The 13,379-nt window shown below is 43.2% G+C and overlaps 2 protein-coding genes across 4 annotated transcripts; one reads left to right on the top strand and one right to left on the bottom strand.

Moving 5' to 3' along the window:
• Positions 1-314: 314 nt before the first annotated feature.
• fkbp1b (FKBP prolyl isomerase 1B) lies at positions 315-8,620 on the bottom strand. 2 transcript variants are annotated; one of them, XM_084559971.1, is made up of 4 exons: positions 8,597-8,620; positions 7,538-7,585; positions 1,952-2,064; positions 315-1,102 (listed from the first exon to the last, which is right to left on the bottom strand). In XM_084559971.1, the coding sequence occupies exons 3-4, from the start codon at positions 2,060-2,062 to the stop codon at positions 974-976; spliced, it is 240 nt and encodes a 79-aa protein (XP_084416097.1). In that variant the 5' UTR covers positions 2,063-2,064; positions 7,538-7,585; positions 8,597-8,620; the 3' UTR covers positions 315-973. The 2 variants fall into 2 exon arrangements, with proteins under 2 accessions (XP_084416097.1, XP_084416096.1); XM_084559970.1 differs by lacking the exon at positions 8,597-8,620 and adding an exon at positions 8,340-8,577.
• Positions 8,621-8,824: 204 nt separating this feature from the next.
• Positions 8,825-13,366, top strand: wdcp (WD repeat and coiled coil containing). 2 transcript variants are annotated; one of them, XM_084559965.1, is made up of 4 exons: positions 8,825-8,976; positions 9,720-11,658; positions 11,904-12,024; positions 12,634-13,366. In XM_084559965.1, the coding sequence occupies exons 2-4, from the start codon at positions 9,739-9,741 to the stop codon at positions 12,825-12,827; spliced, it is 2,235 nt and encodes a 744-aa protein (XP_084416091.1). In that variant the 5' UTR covers positions 8,825-8,976; positions 9,720-9,738; the 3' UTR covers positions 12,828-13,366. The 2 variants fall into 2 exon arrangements, with proteins under 2 accessions (XP_084416091.1, XP_084416090.1); XM_084559964.1 differs by having other exon boundaries at positions 9,717-11,658; positions 12,634-13,363.
• The last annotated feature ends 13 nt before the right edge of the window (positions 13,367-13,379 follow it).

The following is a 13,379-nucleotide window of genomic DNA, read 5'->3' as shown; positions in this document are numbered from 1 at the left end:
CACCGGAAGTAAATATTCCGTCAAGATTCTTGAATATCGTAGAGATAAGCAAACGCAATCCCTAACAACCAAGGTTTTCACTACTGTTATATAATATTAACACATGTAAATAACAATGTAGGATGCATATATGTCATTTTAAACACATATATACACTCCATCGTAAGTAGTTTGAAGAATTTAAGACTTTATCACTAGGCTCCAGTTCATTGTTAAAAGACGCCGTTAGGGGGCGATGTTGCAGCAAGCGCTCATTCCCCTTTCTGTGCTGCTCTCCCTCGATCGCTCACAAATCACACATGTGACTCGGGGACTTGTCAACACAGTACATGCCATTTTTATTCAAGAGTTGGTCAATAAACTATTACAGTAGCAATGGCTCTTAAAGTATTCTGTACAGTATTGGACTGAGTTGAATTTGATAGGGTACACCTGCAGTAAATATTTATGAGGATTATAAAATATACTAAACATAGCAACATCATTCAGAGCATTCAGCAGGACAAGCCTCAAAGTGGCAATGCAGATAGTGGTATATAATGCCCAGTTAATATACAGAGCAGAAATATTGTACTTTCAACAGATGTACCCTTTGTTCAAACTGCGGTATATGTTTTGATTTGCAATGTAGTACGGCTTTTCGTCAGATGACAGTTTTCCTCACGTTTCAACAAAATTTACAACATTTAATGACATTCAACAAAAAAAAGCATTACTAACAAACCAAAATGCTGTATGTGTGTAAAAGTCTTGCATGATGTGAAAGTATAACTATTGTATCTAATATGACAAGATGGTAACAAAGCAGCATAAGGTACATTTAAATGCAGAACTGAAGAAGACTGTAGAAACCAAAGAAGAAGAAGAGCAGGTGGATGGTGGGAGGCAGCAGCCGGGTATGGTCTCCCTGTGGAAACAGGTTGTGGCAAATGCAGCCTCGTTAACCTTTAACCTTCGTCTCTTGCCGCAGGCGTTACTCCAGTTTGAGCAGTTCCACATCAAAAATAAGCGTGGCATTCGGGGGGATGACCCCGGGGTGGCCTGTCGTTCCATAGGCCATATCTGGTGTGCAGGTGATTTTAGCCCTCTGGCCCAGGCTCATCTGAACCACAGGAGAAAATGAGAACATAGCTGATTGTACAGATTCAAAGAACACATTCTGAATTGTCACAGAAGGAGATCATATAAATACAGTAATAATGTAATGTGATGCTTTTTTTCTACTTTTGAGGTAGCCAGCTGTTTTTGTTCATTTGAATTCTTTATTTTCAGTCACAGTGTTTGTGATGTATCTGAAGCTGAAGTTCTGAAGTGCTACTCCAAAATGAAAGATTTTAGTTCTGGATGCCAAACTGCATTATCGTTGTATAGTTGCATAGTGGCTATTGTACAGTTTGTCAGTGAGCAGACAATCCTCAAATGGCAGACAATAAGCAAACACATTACATCGAGTTTCATGGCTTCTTACACTAAAGAGATCAAAATAAAACACTCTAAGCTCATGTAATCATCCTGATATCCAGTATATGTCTCACCAGATCATTTCATTTAGCATCCAAGGAACCAGTCAAGTTAGAATCTCTAATCAGAATGATTTTGGTTTGAAGAAAAATTGTTCATGTAAGCATTGCCACTGTCCACCAAATATAGTGTCATAATATAGCTATAAATGAAATGTTTAGTAGTATGACACGATTTATACCAAAAGTTGAGCTACTTCCATAAACACTGTTTATTGTCCCAGACCAGATAGTAAAGACTTTTATACTGATGATGCCGCAGCACCACTTCTCTTCATTGATACTTCTGTTTGGTTGGTGAAGAGGTGAGCCATTCAGATAAGTCAGTACTTGTAAAATCATGTGAGTATTCCTTTTATGTAGTTATTTTGCCATCTGATGCTACTAGACAACATTATGGAAGAGCCTCTGCCTTAACTTTCCCCTCTTACCTGTGCTACTCCTTCTTCCCAGCCCTTAATGACCTCCATTCGTCCAATCTTGAACTTAAAGGGCTTGTTCCTGTCTCGGGAGGAGTCAAACTTCTTTCCATTCTGCAGCATACCTGCCAAACAAACGTTATATTAGCACATCTCAGGAAAAATATTAATCCAATACAAAACCATATGCCGTTTTCCAAATGTCTTACGACTATGAATTATTCTGGTGGGGCTTCTTGTCTTGGGTCCATTTCAATTAATGAACAAAGAGAATGTAAATCAGGAAGCACTGGCCTGGTTTAGTGGATTATTTTTAAAGACAACTAGGCCATTGCTTGCCTGTATCTAGACCACAGGGAGAAAGGGGTAACAAAGGCAGCGCAGTGCAGGACTCGGCTCCTTCACAACAATGACCGACCGTTCAGGCATGATAACAGTGCGGCCGTTAAACGCTGCTAAAGGAATGAAAACACTGGCCCACCTCATTAGTTCTTTTAACAACTGGAGGGAATCCACACAACTATCGGAAGCAATGTTCTGCCGCTCATGTGAACTTTCTGACCCTATCGGCAGCCAAGAAAGCAAGGCGACAACAAGTCTTTAATGCAGTTGGCCATTTTCTCTGCACAAGAAGTCGTCGTGGAACAAGAAATATGTAACTGTTGAACAAAGTGATGACACGTTTGAAAGAATTTAAGCTGAATTGCAGTGTTTGTGAAGTAGGGTATACTGAATGACTCATAAAACCTTGCCCACCAGCCACGGGAAGACAGATTTCTATGTTAAAAGTTAAGCTATTACCAATAAACAAAGAAGATGTCTGTTAGTTTGATCACCTCACATATCCTGTCAATGAATCTGGCTAAGAGTTTTCTCTTCAATATTCTGCATTATACTCAGCATTCTGGGACAAATACATATTTTTGTCTAGTGCATTCATGCCATGTAGATTTTAATGCATCAATCTGATGAAGTGCATTGAATGTCGGGTTGTTTATTTCCAGTAATAGTCAACACTGGAGTATTAATTGTTTCTCAATTGAGTTTCCAGAAAGCGATCTTCATTATGATCTAACTTACTGTGTACCAAGACTGCACTATATGCCATGTACTTTGATTTAGATGTCCATGTTTCCACAAACCTAGCATGAACTAATAAAATCCTTGTCCACACTCTTGGAGGGAGCCAAAGTGGCATCTAGCAAAAGAACATCCACTTGCATTCTGGAGGTTTGTCCTTTGATTTAGTTTGTTGTCTGATGTGATTCAGCAAGTGGGGATACTTGGCATTTAAAGTTGGTGTTAACTAAAGTTTAGTTATGGCGTCTTGCTCATGCAGTCATATGAATGTTGGTACTGCACCGCTTCTCCACTTTCATACCCCCTAAACTTAGTAGGTCCACCAGTTCCAAGAATCCCAGCAGCCCAGATATCATCGGGGCGGGCCCGGTCCAGCCGCAAAGTCATCAAGTTTGCATGCTAATGCAAATACCACCTGCTACAGGGCATTTGAGTAGTAGAAATACAAAAAAAAACTTCTCGCACCGACAGCAGAAATGTGGGATCACTCTCTGATAACTGTGCCAGCGACTTGAGAAAAAACACAGATGGGAAATGTCTACATGTAAGACGTCGTTGATGGCTGACTACTGACTTCTACGGTTGGTCAAGGTGTCAGTTGAGAGGCTGCTGAAGTAAGTGAGATATTGCACACATACATACTGTGCACTATGAGCTTTTAGTAAAAAGGGGCAGCCACCAGTTCCATGTGTATTGGAGGAGGAACAATAATAACAATGGTGATAAATAGACCACCTGCCCCTCGTTCTCATGAACACAAATACACAACAGCATCGTCCTACAGAAAGACGCAACTGCTAATATTTCACTGACTTATTTATCATTAATTACAGCATGGGTTGAAACTCACACTGAACATGTAGGATACTCTCTCTGTTACTGTATATTCAATATGATGCCTTCTTTCACACATTTACTGTACATAAGGGGACCTAGGATCAATTCTTCAACTGTAGCAAAGCAGAATCCCAAACTATCCCTTAGCCCCACTTGCTCCATTATCAGTCTTTGTACAACTAGCTAAGCATGGGTGGGGTCTCTGCAAAAATAAAGCAAGGCCTGTCCCTTTCTGAGCTCGGCTCCCAGACTCTCTCTTCTCATGAGAGAGCTTTCACTTGTATCTGCAGAAAGCCGTGCCACACAAGGGTGGAGTTATTTTTACTTCGCTTACTGTATCCTGTCTTGCCCCCGTCCAGGACGGCTGCCAGCACAGCAACCCCCTCGGTTCATGTTTGGATGAAATAGGATGTGCGTCAAGCTATCTGTCTACGAGACATATATATCCAGTATACTGTATACTGTATATGTGTAGCTGGATTTTACAGGTGCAGGCACACAGGTGCACACACTGTAAGACACCACTGTCATATTTCTCCTCACATTAATGTCAGATCGTTCCCATACCAGGCATGTACAGCATGAAGATACTCTGCCCCTTATCAGAGTACTAGCTATGAAACTTAATACTCAGTCAGTGAGTGTGTTTACATGCCATGAAAACTAATATTCTACCATTATTCATAATAGTAAAATATTCCAAATGTGATTTACGTCACATAATCATAATTCATTATTTTTCTGAAGCTAGTATTTTTCAATTAAGACATGATAGACAAGATATTACTTGGGCTTTAGGAGGATTCAGATGAACTTCAAATGAATAGTCTTTCAGAATAAGAGCAAAAACCTGAATTTTGTACATCTAAAATGTATGAGATTAGATGTCAACTGGTAAGAGAGTTGGTGTCTCTTGATGTAATAGTCCATCTATTCCTGGGTCACACACATCTAGAGCCATTAGGTCTCAACCTCAACACATTTCATGGCGAAGTCCAGAGGTCAGCCACGGTAAGGAATGACATCCACATTTAGGCATGATATCATATCCACTGAAGCTTGTGCATCTTGTCAAAGGAGACCTACACTGTTGTTTGTCATTGGAGCCTAGCACCAGGCTTCACAAATCATGGAAACTTACAGGCTGCTTTTGTTTTCTTAATACTGACTCATATCAGATCTGCTTCTGTTTCCTTCCTTCGTCTATAGCCAGACACACAAAGAAACAAGCCTGCAATACTGCAGCTGATAGAGCTGCCACTCTGATTCAGAGTCAAGTGAACTCATTTGTCCCACTGCTTTGAAGCCCGAGCCATTACCTTCCTCGTGGCAGTGACCCCTCAGCTAATTTGGGCAACCACAACTCTCACCAGAGTCAGGGGAGGGTCACTTATCTGTGTGTCTGTGCGCTCGGGCATGTGTGTGTCTGCATGGTTAAAATCCCAGGGGTGAAAGTGAGGATCTAAATGACACAGCAATGAGAAAGTGTGAGAAAGTTTCTGTAATGGGTTTCAAACTCCAATATGTATTGAGAAATCATTCTCTCCCTACTCTTAGTGTTTGTCTTTGCTTTCTGGGAAACTAACACCAGTGCAGGATAGAGCGGGGGGTAGAGTCTAAGAGCCAGCTGGATGATTTGGACGTGCTCATGTCACAAACCTACAACGAAGCTCTGCTATCTCTTAATCAAGGTCTTGAGCTAATCTTGTCTTTGAGCTTTCGAATAAAACAACTGTTGCTAAGTGTCTGTCTTTATGACATAACACTGACCTGAAAGTTACATATAAAGGTACAGACAGACAGGAATGGCAGTCGTTATTCAAAGGGGGAAACTGGAAGAGCTACAATTAGCAGGGAGGCTAGGAAGCAAAGCTTGTGTCATACAGAGCTGGCCTGTCTTGAATCATGCTGATCAGTAGGACTACAGCTTACTCATCCTAGATGATCATATTGTTGTGAAAATATTTGAGTATATGAATGTTTCAAACTTTATCGCTTTGTTTACCGTATCGCTTACTTGTTCTCAAAGCCGAACAGCCAGTCAGAGTGATCTCTGTGACCAACTCACTTCACAGTTTTCACTAGTTCAGCTTTCTTACAAAGTCCAGGATGACTAACTCAAACTAGCTGAACAGAACAACAAAATGTGGTAAACTAAAATGAGAAAAACATTTATGATTGCTTAAGGCCTCCTGAATCCTTCAATAGGTTATTAAATAATAGAAAATGTGGATGAACTCCAAATAAGGTATGACATGTGACTTTAAGGTGAGGTATATCCTATATATCTTATATTATTACTATCAGCTATAATACAAATATTCTCAATTTTATTCCAGAAAACCTTCAACTAACCTCCTGACTTGTGTTCGACACTAATGTCAAGTTGTACTACTCTACCCTGAAGCACTGCAACATTTTCTTCAACCTCCCCACCGTGGAGGCATTTTCTGCGTGCCACCACCACCAAAACACCAGCCAAGAGACACACTGAAGAACAATAAACATATTTTTGTCTGATTTTGTAGAATCGCAGAGGGCATTTCCAGGCTCTTGTCCATCCGAGTTGCGGACAGATTTTACAGACAGGGCGCTGTCGCCAATTTTGTCGCACTCAGGGGGACACGATAAGCAACAATAACAGCCATAAAGTGACCGTGACGACAGATAGAAAGGAAATATGGCCGCAGAAGTGTAGAATATGTGCAGTCCTGCTGTGGGGGGTGAGATGTTGATGGAGTATAAAATGAATTAGAGGACTTAGCTTTTATACTAACCAAATAATGGCAGGTAGAAGGGAACAGAACCACAAAGTGCAACTGAATACTAAACCCTGACTATGCTCCAGACTGGGATGAGCTATGTCTCATCAGAGCAGCTCCACACCCTCAGACGTATCATTTCCAGTTATAGCATGATTCATTACTGCAGTGGCTGATTTCTGCAGAAATCAGGACCTGAGGGAATGGGGATTAGCGTCTCTACAGTAAAACAACACATCATTTAATATCCTTTGTTAATAACACAGATGCTAGTCAAATAAAGCTGCAATCAGTAAAGGCAAGCAGTCAATATTGCAACACTTTACAACAATGGAAAGGAAATCGCACAGCAGGTTAATATATAATGGACACACGTGTGCATTCAATACAAAAACACGGTTTACTACATAAACAATGCCACGCTGTGTTCAACAGCTTTTACAACAACACAATAATCATGTGATTCTCAGATGGCGACAGAAGACATGCAACCTAGGATTTGTTTACTTTCTGTCTGACCTAGTTGTCTGGACTGCCAACTCCAGGGCACACAACATCCCAAATTTATTTCCCCTATGTCTCAATGTCTTACCGCCCCACCTCAAAACTGGGCAATCTGATAACGCACAAACAGGAAAAAGAACGCATTTGTGGGTGCGCGTGGGGGCGCGCAATTTGCAACTCTCTAAAAATGACACAACAAAACAGAAAAATTCTTCTTCAAAATAAAGCAGACTGATATTTGTGTGAGCGTGAGTGTGGTGGCAAATTCCAGGTGCCAGACCGTGCACCCCGTGAAAGCTGCAAATTGAGCAATGCTGTGCTCCAGATATTGTCCAAGAAAACAGAGACAAATTTCCTCTCTCAGAAAAGGAGACAGGAAAGACCTGTGTTTGCAAAAAAGCAAAAAGCCAGTTACCTATGTAATGAACAACACATGTCTGGCCCTTCTTTGGAAATGTTCTTCCTGTTGAAAAAAAGAGAGAAATCAAGTGTTATCGTGTGTCTGTACCAGTCTGTACACTCCTTAGGATGACAGGATAATCTTGTTATTAGACTGACAGCCAATTCAGACTAGGTTAAATCAGGGGAGGTGTTCCAGGCAAGAGTGCCTTGCTCTCCATATGCCCGCAAACTAAAGTGAGACGTGCATCTGCCACTCTCATCCTCAGCATGAAACTTTAGCCTTGAGGCATTTTTTCTTTCCTGAGTAAGAGGCTATCAGATGCACCTAATTACGTTATTAGAAATCAGCCTTTAGGACCTCACCAAGCCTCAGTTTGCCACCTAAATATGTGGTAATACGTGAGTGGTTATATTTGACAATTCTTTTTCAATGAAATTTCATTCACCATTTTCAATTAAAGACAAATTAAGACTGGCAGTCATTTAGAGAGACCAGTAAGTATGGAGACTTCCAGAAATATGCAGTGCAGGCGTCAGTAATGATGAATAACAGTAAAAAAGAAAAAAGAAAAAATGCTTTACAGTGTCCTAATTATATCACGAATACAACACAAATAAAAACGAGTCTATTACATTACCTCCAATATCCCCACACCTGACTGTTTGCAAAAAAAATAAAATAAAATAAAATAAATATGCTAATGTTTAACAATTTTTGAACGACATTCCGGGGAACTACCGAGCCCCAACAACACCACCACCACCTACCCACCCACCTCGCACCAAAACGCACACAAGCGAATAAAGCAACTCACCATCACCGGGAGATATAGTTTCGACTTCCACGCCCATGGTTGTGCTACTTCAAATATTAGCTATGGAATATACAGTATAAAAAAGTCCCCTTTCTACTGCCGGCGTTACCCCTTTAACGACTACAATTCGGGCTTTATCGGCGGAAACCATGCATTCGCCGACCACTACCGACCCGTAGCTCCAGCCAACCATCAGACAGCCAAGATATGTTCTTGTTTTGTCGCGAGACGGCGTCGAGAACTACAACACTACGTACTTACGTCGTCTTCTGCCCTCTGGAACACTTGCGCCACACTGCGGATGGACTGCACGCATTAGCCAGCCGTTTATATATTATTTAGTGTACTATATGTTATTAGCTATACCATGTATCACTGTAAGTATTTAGCCATTTTTTTTAAAATGGCGCAGTTTTAAAATACATTCTTCTGACACGGTCAAAGATGTAAAAACGAGACATATAAGAGTTCAACTACATATCCCACAATGCACCGCAACGGTCCGTTAGTTTTGCTTCCAGGTTACCGAGAAATAAACGTTGGTACAGACTTTAGCCGGCAAAACGTGAATTAGTTGACGAGAGACTAAATCTGGTGCTTTATGGGTTCCACATGAGATGGCTGTGGTTTTATAAAGGTGGGTAGTTTCAAAATTACGCATTTGCGATACGCATTTTGCGATTTTTATAGTTAATTGTTACTGGTTAGCGTGTTAGAAATAATAAATAAATAAATGCATGTAAGTTAACTTCGCTAATAATTTCCAGTGAGTATATAGTAAACAAATCTTGTGTCTCATAGTTTAAAAATTGTCATTTTAACCACATACGCAATAAAACTGCGACTTTCTACAGACATTGCGTGGATTTCTCATTCTGACTTCCACGTTAGACGTTAAGTGCTTAAGATTTGGAATTCTCCGTTATCCTCTAATTTTGCACATATTAAAGTTATTTTATTTTTTCAGGTAACATCTCTCATTTGATGAGGAAAAAACATGTTGTAATCTCTATTTCAGAATGTCACTATTTAATGATGTCACAGTTAACATGGCACCAGATCTAAAAAAAGTAAATGCTGTGATGAGACACTCCTCTTCAACACATAGTATTGTTAATACCCTGAGGTCCTAACGGGCTGTGTGTTGTTAAGGTCATTGGCGTAAGCAGCTATACCTGTTCGTCACCACTGCTTCAGCTCAGGCAGGAGGGATTAAAGCATGTACTTGGATGGAGACGTGAGAGAGGCTTTTGCTATTCTTAATCTGCATAGGTAGCAAAAGCAGTACTTGCGAGACCCATTCAGGTCAGAGTCAAGTCTCTATCATCAATGCTAACTTTCTGAGTCATATTATTTCTTTTGTTTTTCTCTTTGAAGAAGATCTGTCGTACCTGCCGGGATGGATCTTGGTAAGGCAAAGCTTCTTAGGACAGGTCTCAACACTCTGCACCAAGCCATCCACCCTGTGCATGGGATTGCGTGGACCGACGGCAAGCAGGTCTGCTTGACGCATCTCTATTTCACCAATGGCGAGGTCAAGTTTGGGGACACCAATGTCATCGGGCAGTTTGAGCACGTTTTCGGCCTCTTCTGGGGCCCCCTCTGCTGCTCCGACTCTCCTGCCCTGCTGGCTGTTCAGCACAAGAAGCATGTTACCGTGTGGCAACTGCAGCTCAGCGCGCTGGAGCAAAACAAGCTGCTCTGCACGCAGACCTGTGAGATGAGTGAGCCTTTCCCGTTGCTTTCCCAGGGCTGTGTTTGGCACCCTAAGCTGGATATTTTGGCTGTGCTGACCAAGAGGGACACCTCTCTGCTGTTTTCTGTCAGAGTGGACAACAGGAGAATCAAAGCAGACATCAAAGGTAGTGGACTCATTCATTGTGCTTGCTGGACCAAGGACGGCACGCGCCTGGTGGTGGCTATAGGCAGTGCCCTTCACTCTTTCATCTGGAATGACATCCAGAAGAGTCTGGTGGCCTGCTCCTTCTGCCCTATATTTGATGTGGGAGGCTACATTTGTGCCATTGAGGCCACAGGGGATTCTCGGGTAGCCGTGGCGACTGAGCTGCCTCTGGACAAACTATGCGGGTTAAATGCTGGCATGGCGTTTGATGTGCCAGCAGAGACGGAGTCCCTGCAAGGCCAGGGCTCGCATGTGCTCATGACAGACGAGGACGGCCACCTGGACTCGAGGAGAAGATCATTTGAATCGGAGAGGTCTTACCTCCCCAGCTCAGGCCCGCTTGACCTCACTCACCTGCTTGCGAGGCACCGGCGCTCAGACCCCAGCCCCCTAATCCACTTGCGGCGCAGAGACACAGTGACAGGCTCTGGCCAGGACTCCTCACACCTCATTCTGGTCACCTATGAGAGAAAGGTCACGACCACGCGCAAAGTCAGCATTCCAGGTATTTTGGTCCCCGACATTGTGGCGTTTGATCCCCGTGGCTCCACGGTTGCGGTGGCTTCTAACACCTGCAACATGGTTCTTGTGTACTGCATCATGCCCTCTGCAATGCCGAACATCCAGCAGATCTCTCTGCAGCAGAACGAGAGGCCCAAAGGGGTGTGCTTCCTCGGTGACAAGATGCTGCTGTTGATGGTTGGCAGGCAGAAGTCCAACGACCCTGCCTTCCTCCCATCTTCTAACACTGACAAATATGTTCTTCGCCTGTTAGCCAAAGAGTTGGTGTACGACGGAGAGGCTCCAATCGCACCATCCCCCTCTTCTCACAACCACGAGTCCACTTCTAATTTCTGCGCAGGGATTAGGAGGCACTCAGAGCACCTGTCAAAGGATGACAGGGAGCGCCCAGGGATAAAGGACTTGGTGTTGCCAGGAAGGGGAGTAGTTTGCTCACCAGGGAACCGGCGCAGACTGGTGGAGGAGGTGAGGAGCAGCGAGCCCAGCCCCGTCACCAGCTCCGTGGACCTCTCTGACCGAGCATCTGACCGGGCCCCGTCCAGTGCCTCTTCAATCACCGTGGAGAATTTCGACATGGACCACGTCAGTCGCATGTCCAGCCTGGCGGTGGGCAGCCAGGTGAGCAGAGACTCCAGCCGGGCCAGTTCTCCTCGCTTCGAGCCGGCGGACAAGCTCCACGCCGACTCGACGCTGCCCATGCTTGAGAAGACGTCCGGGCAGGCCAAGGAGCGCGCTCTGGAGCAGCTCGTTCACAACATGGAAAGACTCTTTACGCGCTTTGCAGATGTACAGCAGTGCCTGACAGAAATTAGAGATTACGCTCAGAATGGCAAGAAGGCCCCGAGTGTCTACCCTAATGCCTGTGAACCGCCTTATGTCAATGTCACATGCCAGGTATAGTTTCTACGCTATTCTAGATATCCCGCTGTAGATTAATAATGTCTACATTATATCTTTAGCATTGTCCTGTTATAATAATCCCGGTTAGTGATTACATTTCTTGTTTTGCTAGTCTTTTCCACATTTTTGCTATAACAATACAACCGGTAAAATACCTCAAACCAGTTAATCTGTTGATGGATGACAGTAATGGCATACAGCTAAATCCCTTTGACTCTCCCTCCTTTGCGCACACGCAGAAGCAGTTATCGGAAAACGTGTTCATTGACGAGCGGAGGCCGGTGCTGCTGTGTGACGGGAAGCTGTGTCTGCGGGCCCTGCAAGACCTCTTCAACCTAACCACTGTGGAGATGATGTATGGTACGTGCGGGGAAACAACGAGTGCGGCAGAAGAAGAGTTCTGCCTTTTAATGTCACAGGTTCATTTAAAACCTGGATTGGCACTGCCCGAGCTTCCTTTGTGTTGCGTCGCATGCGAGATTAACCGTGTTGTGACAGAGAGTGTACAAGGTTAATTAATCAGCGCCGCTTCAGGGAAACTGCTCGTAGTCCTCTTAAGGAGGTCTTCCCCTGTGCGTATTTTTGGCAGGCTTCCCTCCCCCCGCTGAGGTCAACTGGAAGTCACAGACTAAATGTTTGAACTTTTTAAACCCTTTTTTTAGAACCAAGAATGCACCTTATTTGATGAAGAGTTCCCCTCAAATGTTTGTAACAGAACCCCGCTGACGACATGTTCTAGCACTGTTCTTTCCTTAACGTGCCTAAGCTATAATTGGAAGTGATTAAAAGCCTAGGTGCGATTACAAGGCTTTAAACAAAAGCAGCTTAAAACCATTTATCATGCATAGTGCTTTGTCTGACTGTCCTAAACTGAGACTGGTAGCACGTTATTGCTATCACGAACAACATGCTTAATGTATTTGGAAATTTAACAGAACACAGCTGTATCTTTTTATCTTTTTATCCCAGGACCGTTGTGGATTGTGCTCGTGGCAGATGCCGATGGCTTTGTGCCTCTGACATTTAAGCCCAAAGAAGAACTGACCGTGCGCAACGGGAAGCGGAAATCTACCCTGCGGACTCCTGGGAGTCCAGAGAACTCTTGCCCATCCAGTCCATCCCCCAGCCAAAATCCCAACACAACCACAGAAGCCGCCGTATGAGTAACTCCTAACACACACCTCATTGTACGGACTGTGTACCCGCCTGTTACCCAAATATATTCAACCGGATTAACACGATGCAGACAGAGCAGATGTGGCGTCACCACAGGGCCGCAGTGATGCAGCGGACCGCAGTCACACGTCAGGACTTATTTTTGTACTGAAAAACAGTAGCGATTTGAAAAGGGCTGCCGATTCTGAGGCATCGTTTACACAAATGCTGTTTTGATACGAAAGCTCACCTAAATGAAACCGAAGCAGAGGTTTTCTCTCCATTTTGAAAAAATGCAGTTATTGAAGTCAAACTTTTTAATATGTTATAGAAGTGTTTGAAGCCTGTTCTCAGTTGTTCTGTTGTTAAATAGAGACAAATATATGATGTAAGTGTTTCATTGTGAGACATATTTAGCACTGGAGATGCACTGCAGAAACATAATAAAATAAAATATCCACTTTAGGATATACATGCTCAATAGTTCACCTCAAACGTTCCAATTTAATCTTGTCTTCCATCCCTCTGAAACGGTCAGTAACACAACTGGCCACAAGAGG

The sequence above is a fragment of the Chelon labrosus genome, assembly GCF_963514085.1.
Source record: "Chelon labrosus genome assembly, chromosome: 14".
Lineage (NCBI taxonomy): Eukaryota > Metazoa > Chordata > Actinopteri > Mugiliformes > Mugilidae > Chelon > Chelon labrosus.
This window is presented reverse-complemented; position numbering and strand designations above follow the sequence as displayed.

Excerpts from the sequence above, each read along its gene's own strand:
- fkbp1b (XM_084559970.1), bottom strand. The coding sequence starts at position 8,376 with ATGGGCGTGGAAGTCGAAACTATATCTCCCGGTGATG. Across the intron at positions 7,586-8,339 it reads AACTATATCTCCCGGTGATG|GAAGAACATTTCCAAAGAAG; the intron begins GTGAGTTGCTTT and ends TTTTTTCAACAG. Across the intron at positions 2,065-7,537 it reads ATGTGTTGTTCATTACATAG|GTATGCTGCAGAATGGAAAG; the intron begins GTAACTGGCTTT and ends TTTGTTTGGCAG.
- wdcp (XM_084559965.1), top strand. The coding sequence starts at position 9,739 with ATGGATCTTGGTAAGGCAAAGCTTCTTAGGACAGGTCTCAACACTCTG. Across the intron at positions 11,659-11,903 it reads ATGTCAATGTCACATGCCAG|AAGCAGTTATCGGAAAACGT; the intron begins GTATAGTTTCTA and ends GCGCACACGCAG. Across the intron at positions 12,025-12,633 it reads CACTGTGGAGATGATGTATG|GACCGTTGTGGATTGTGCTC; the intron begins GTACGTGCGGGG and ends TTTTTATCCCAG.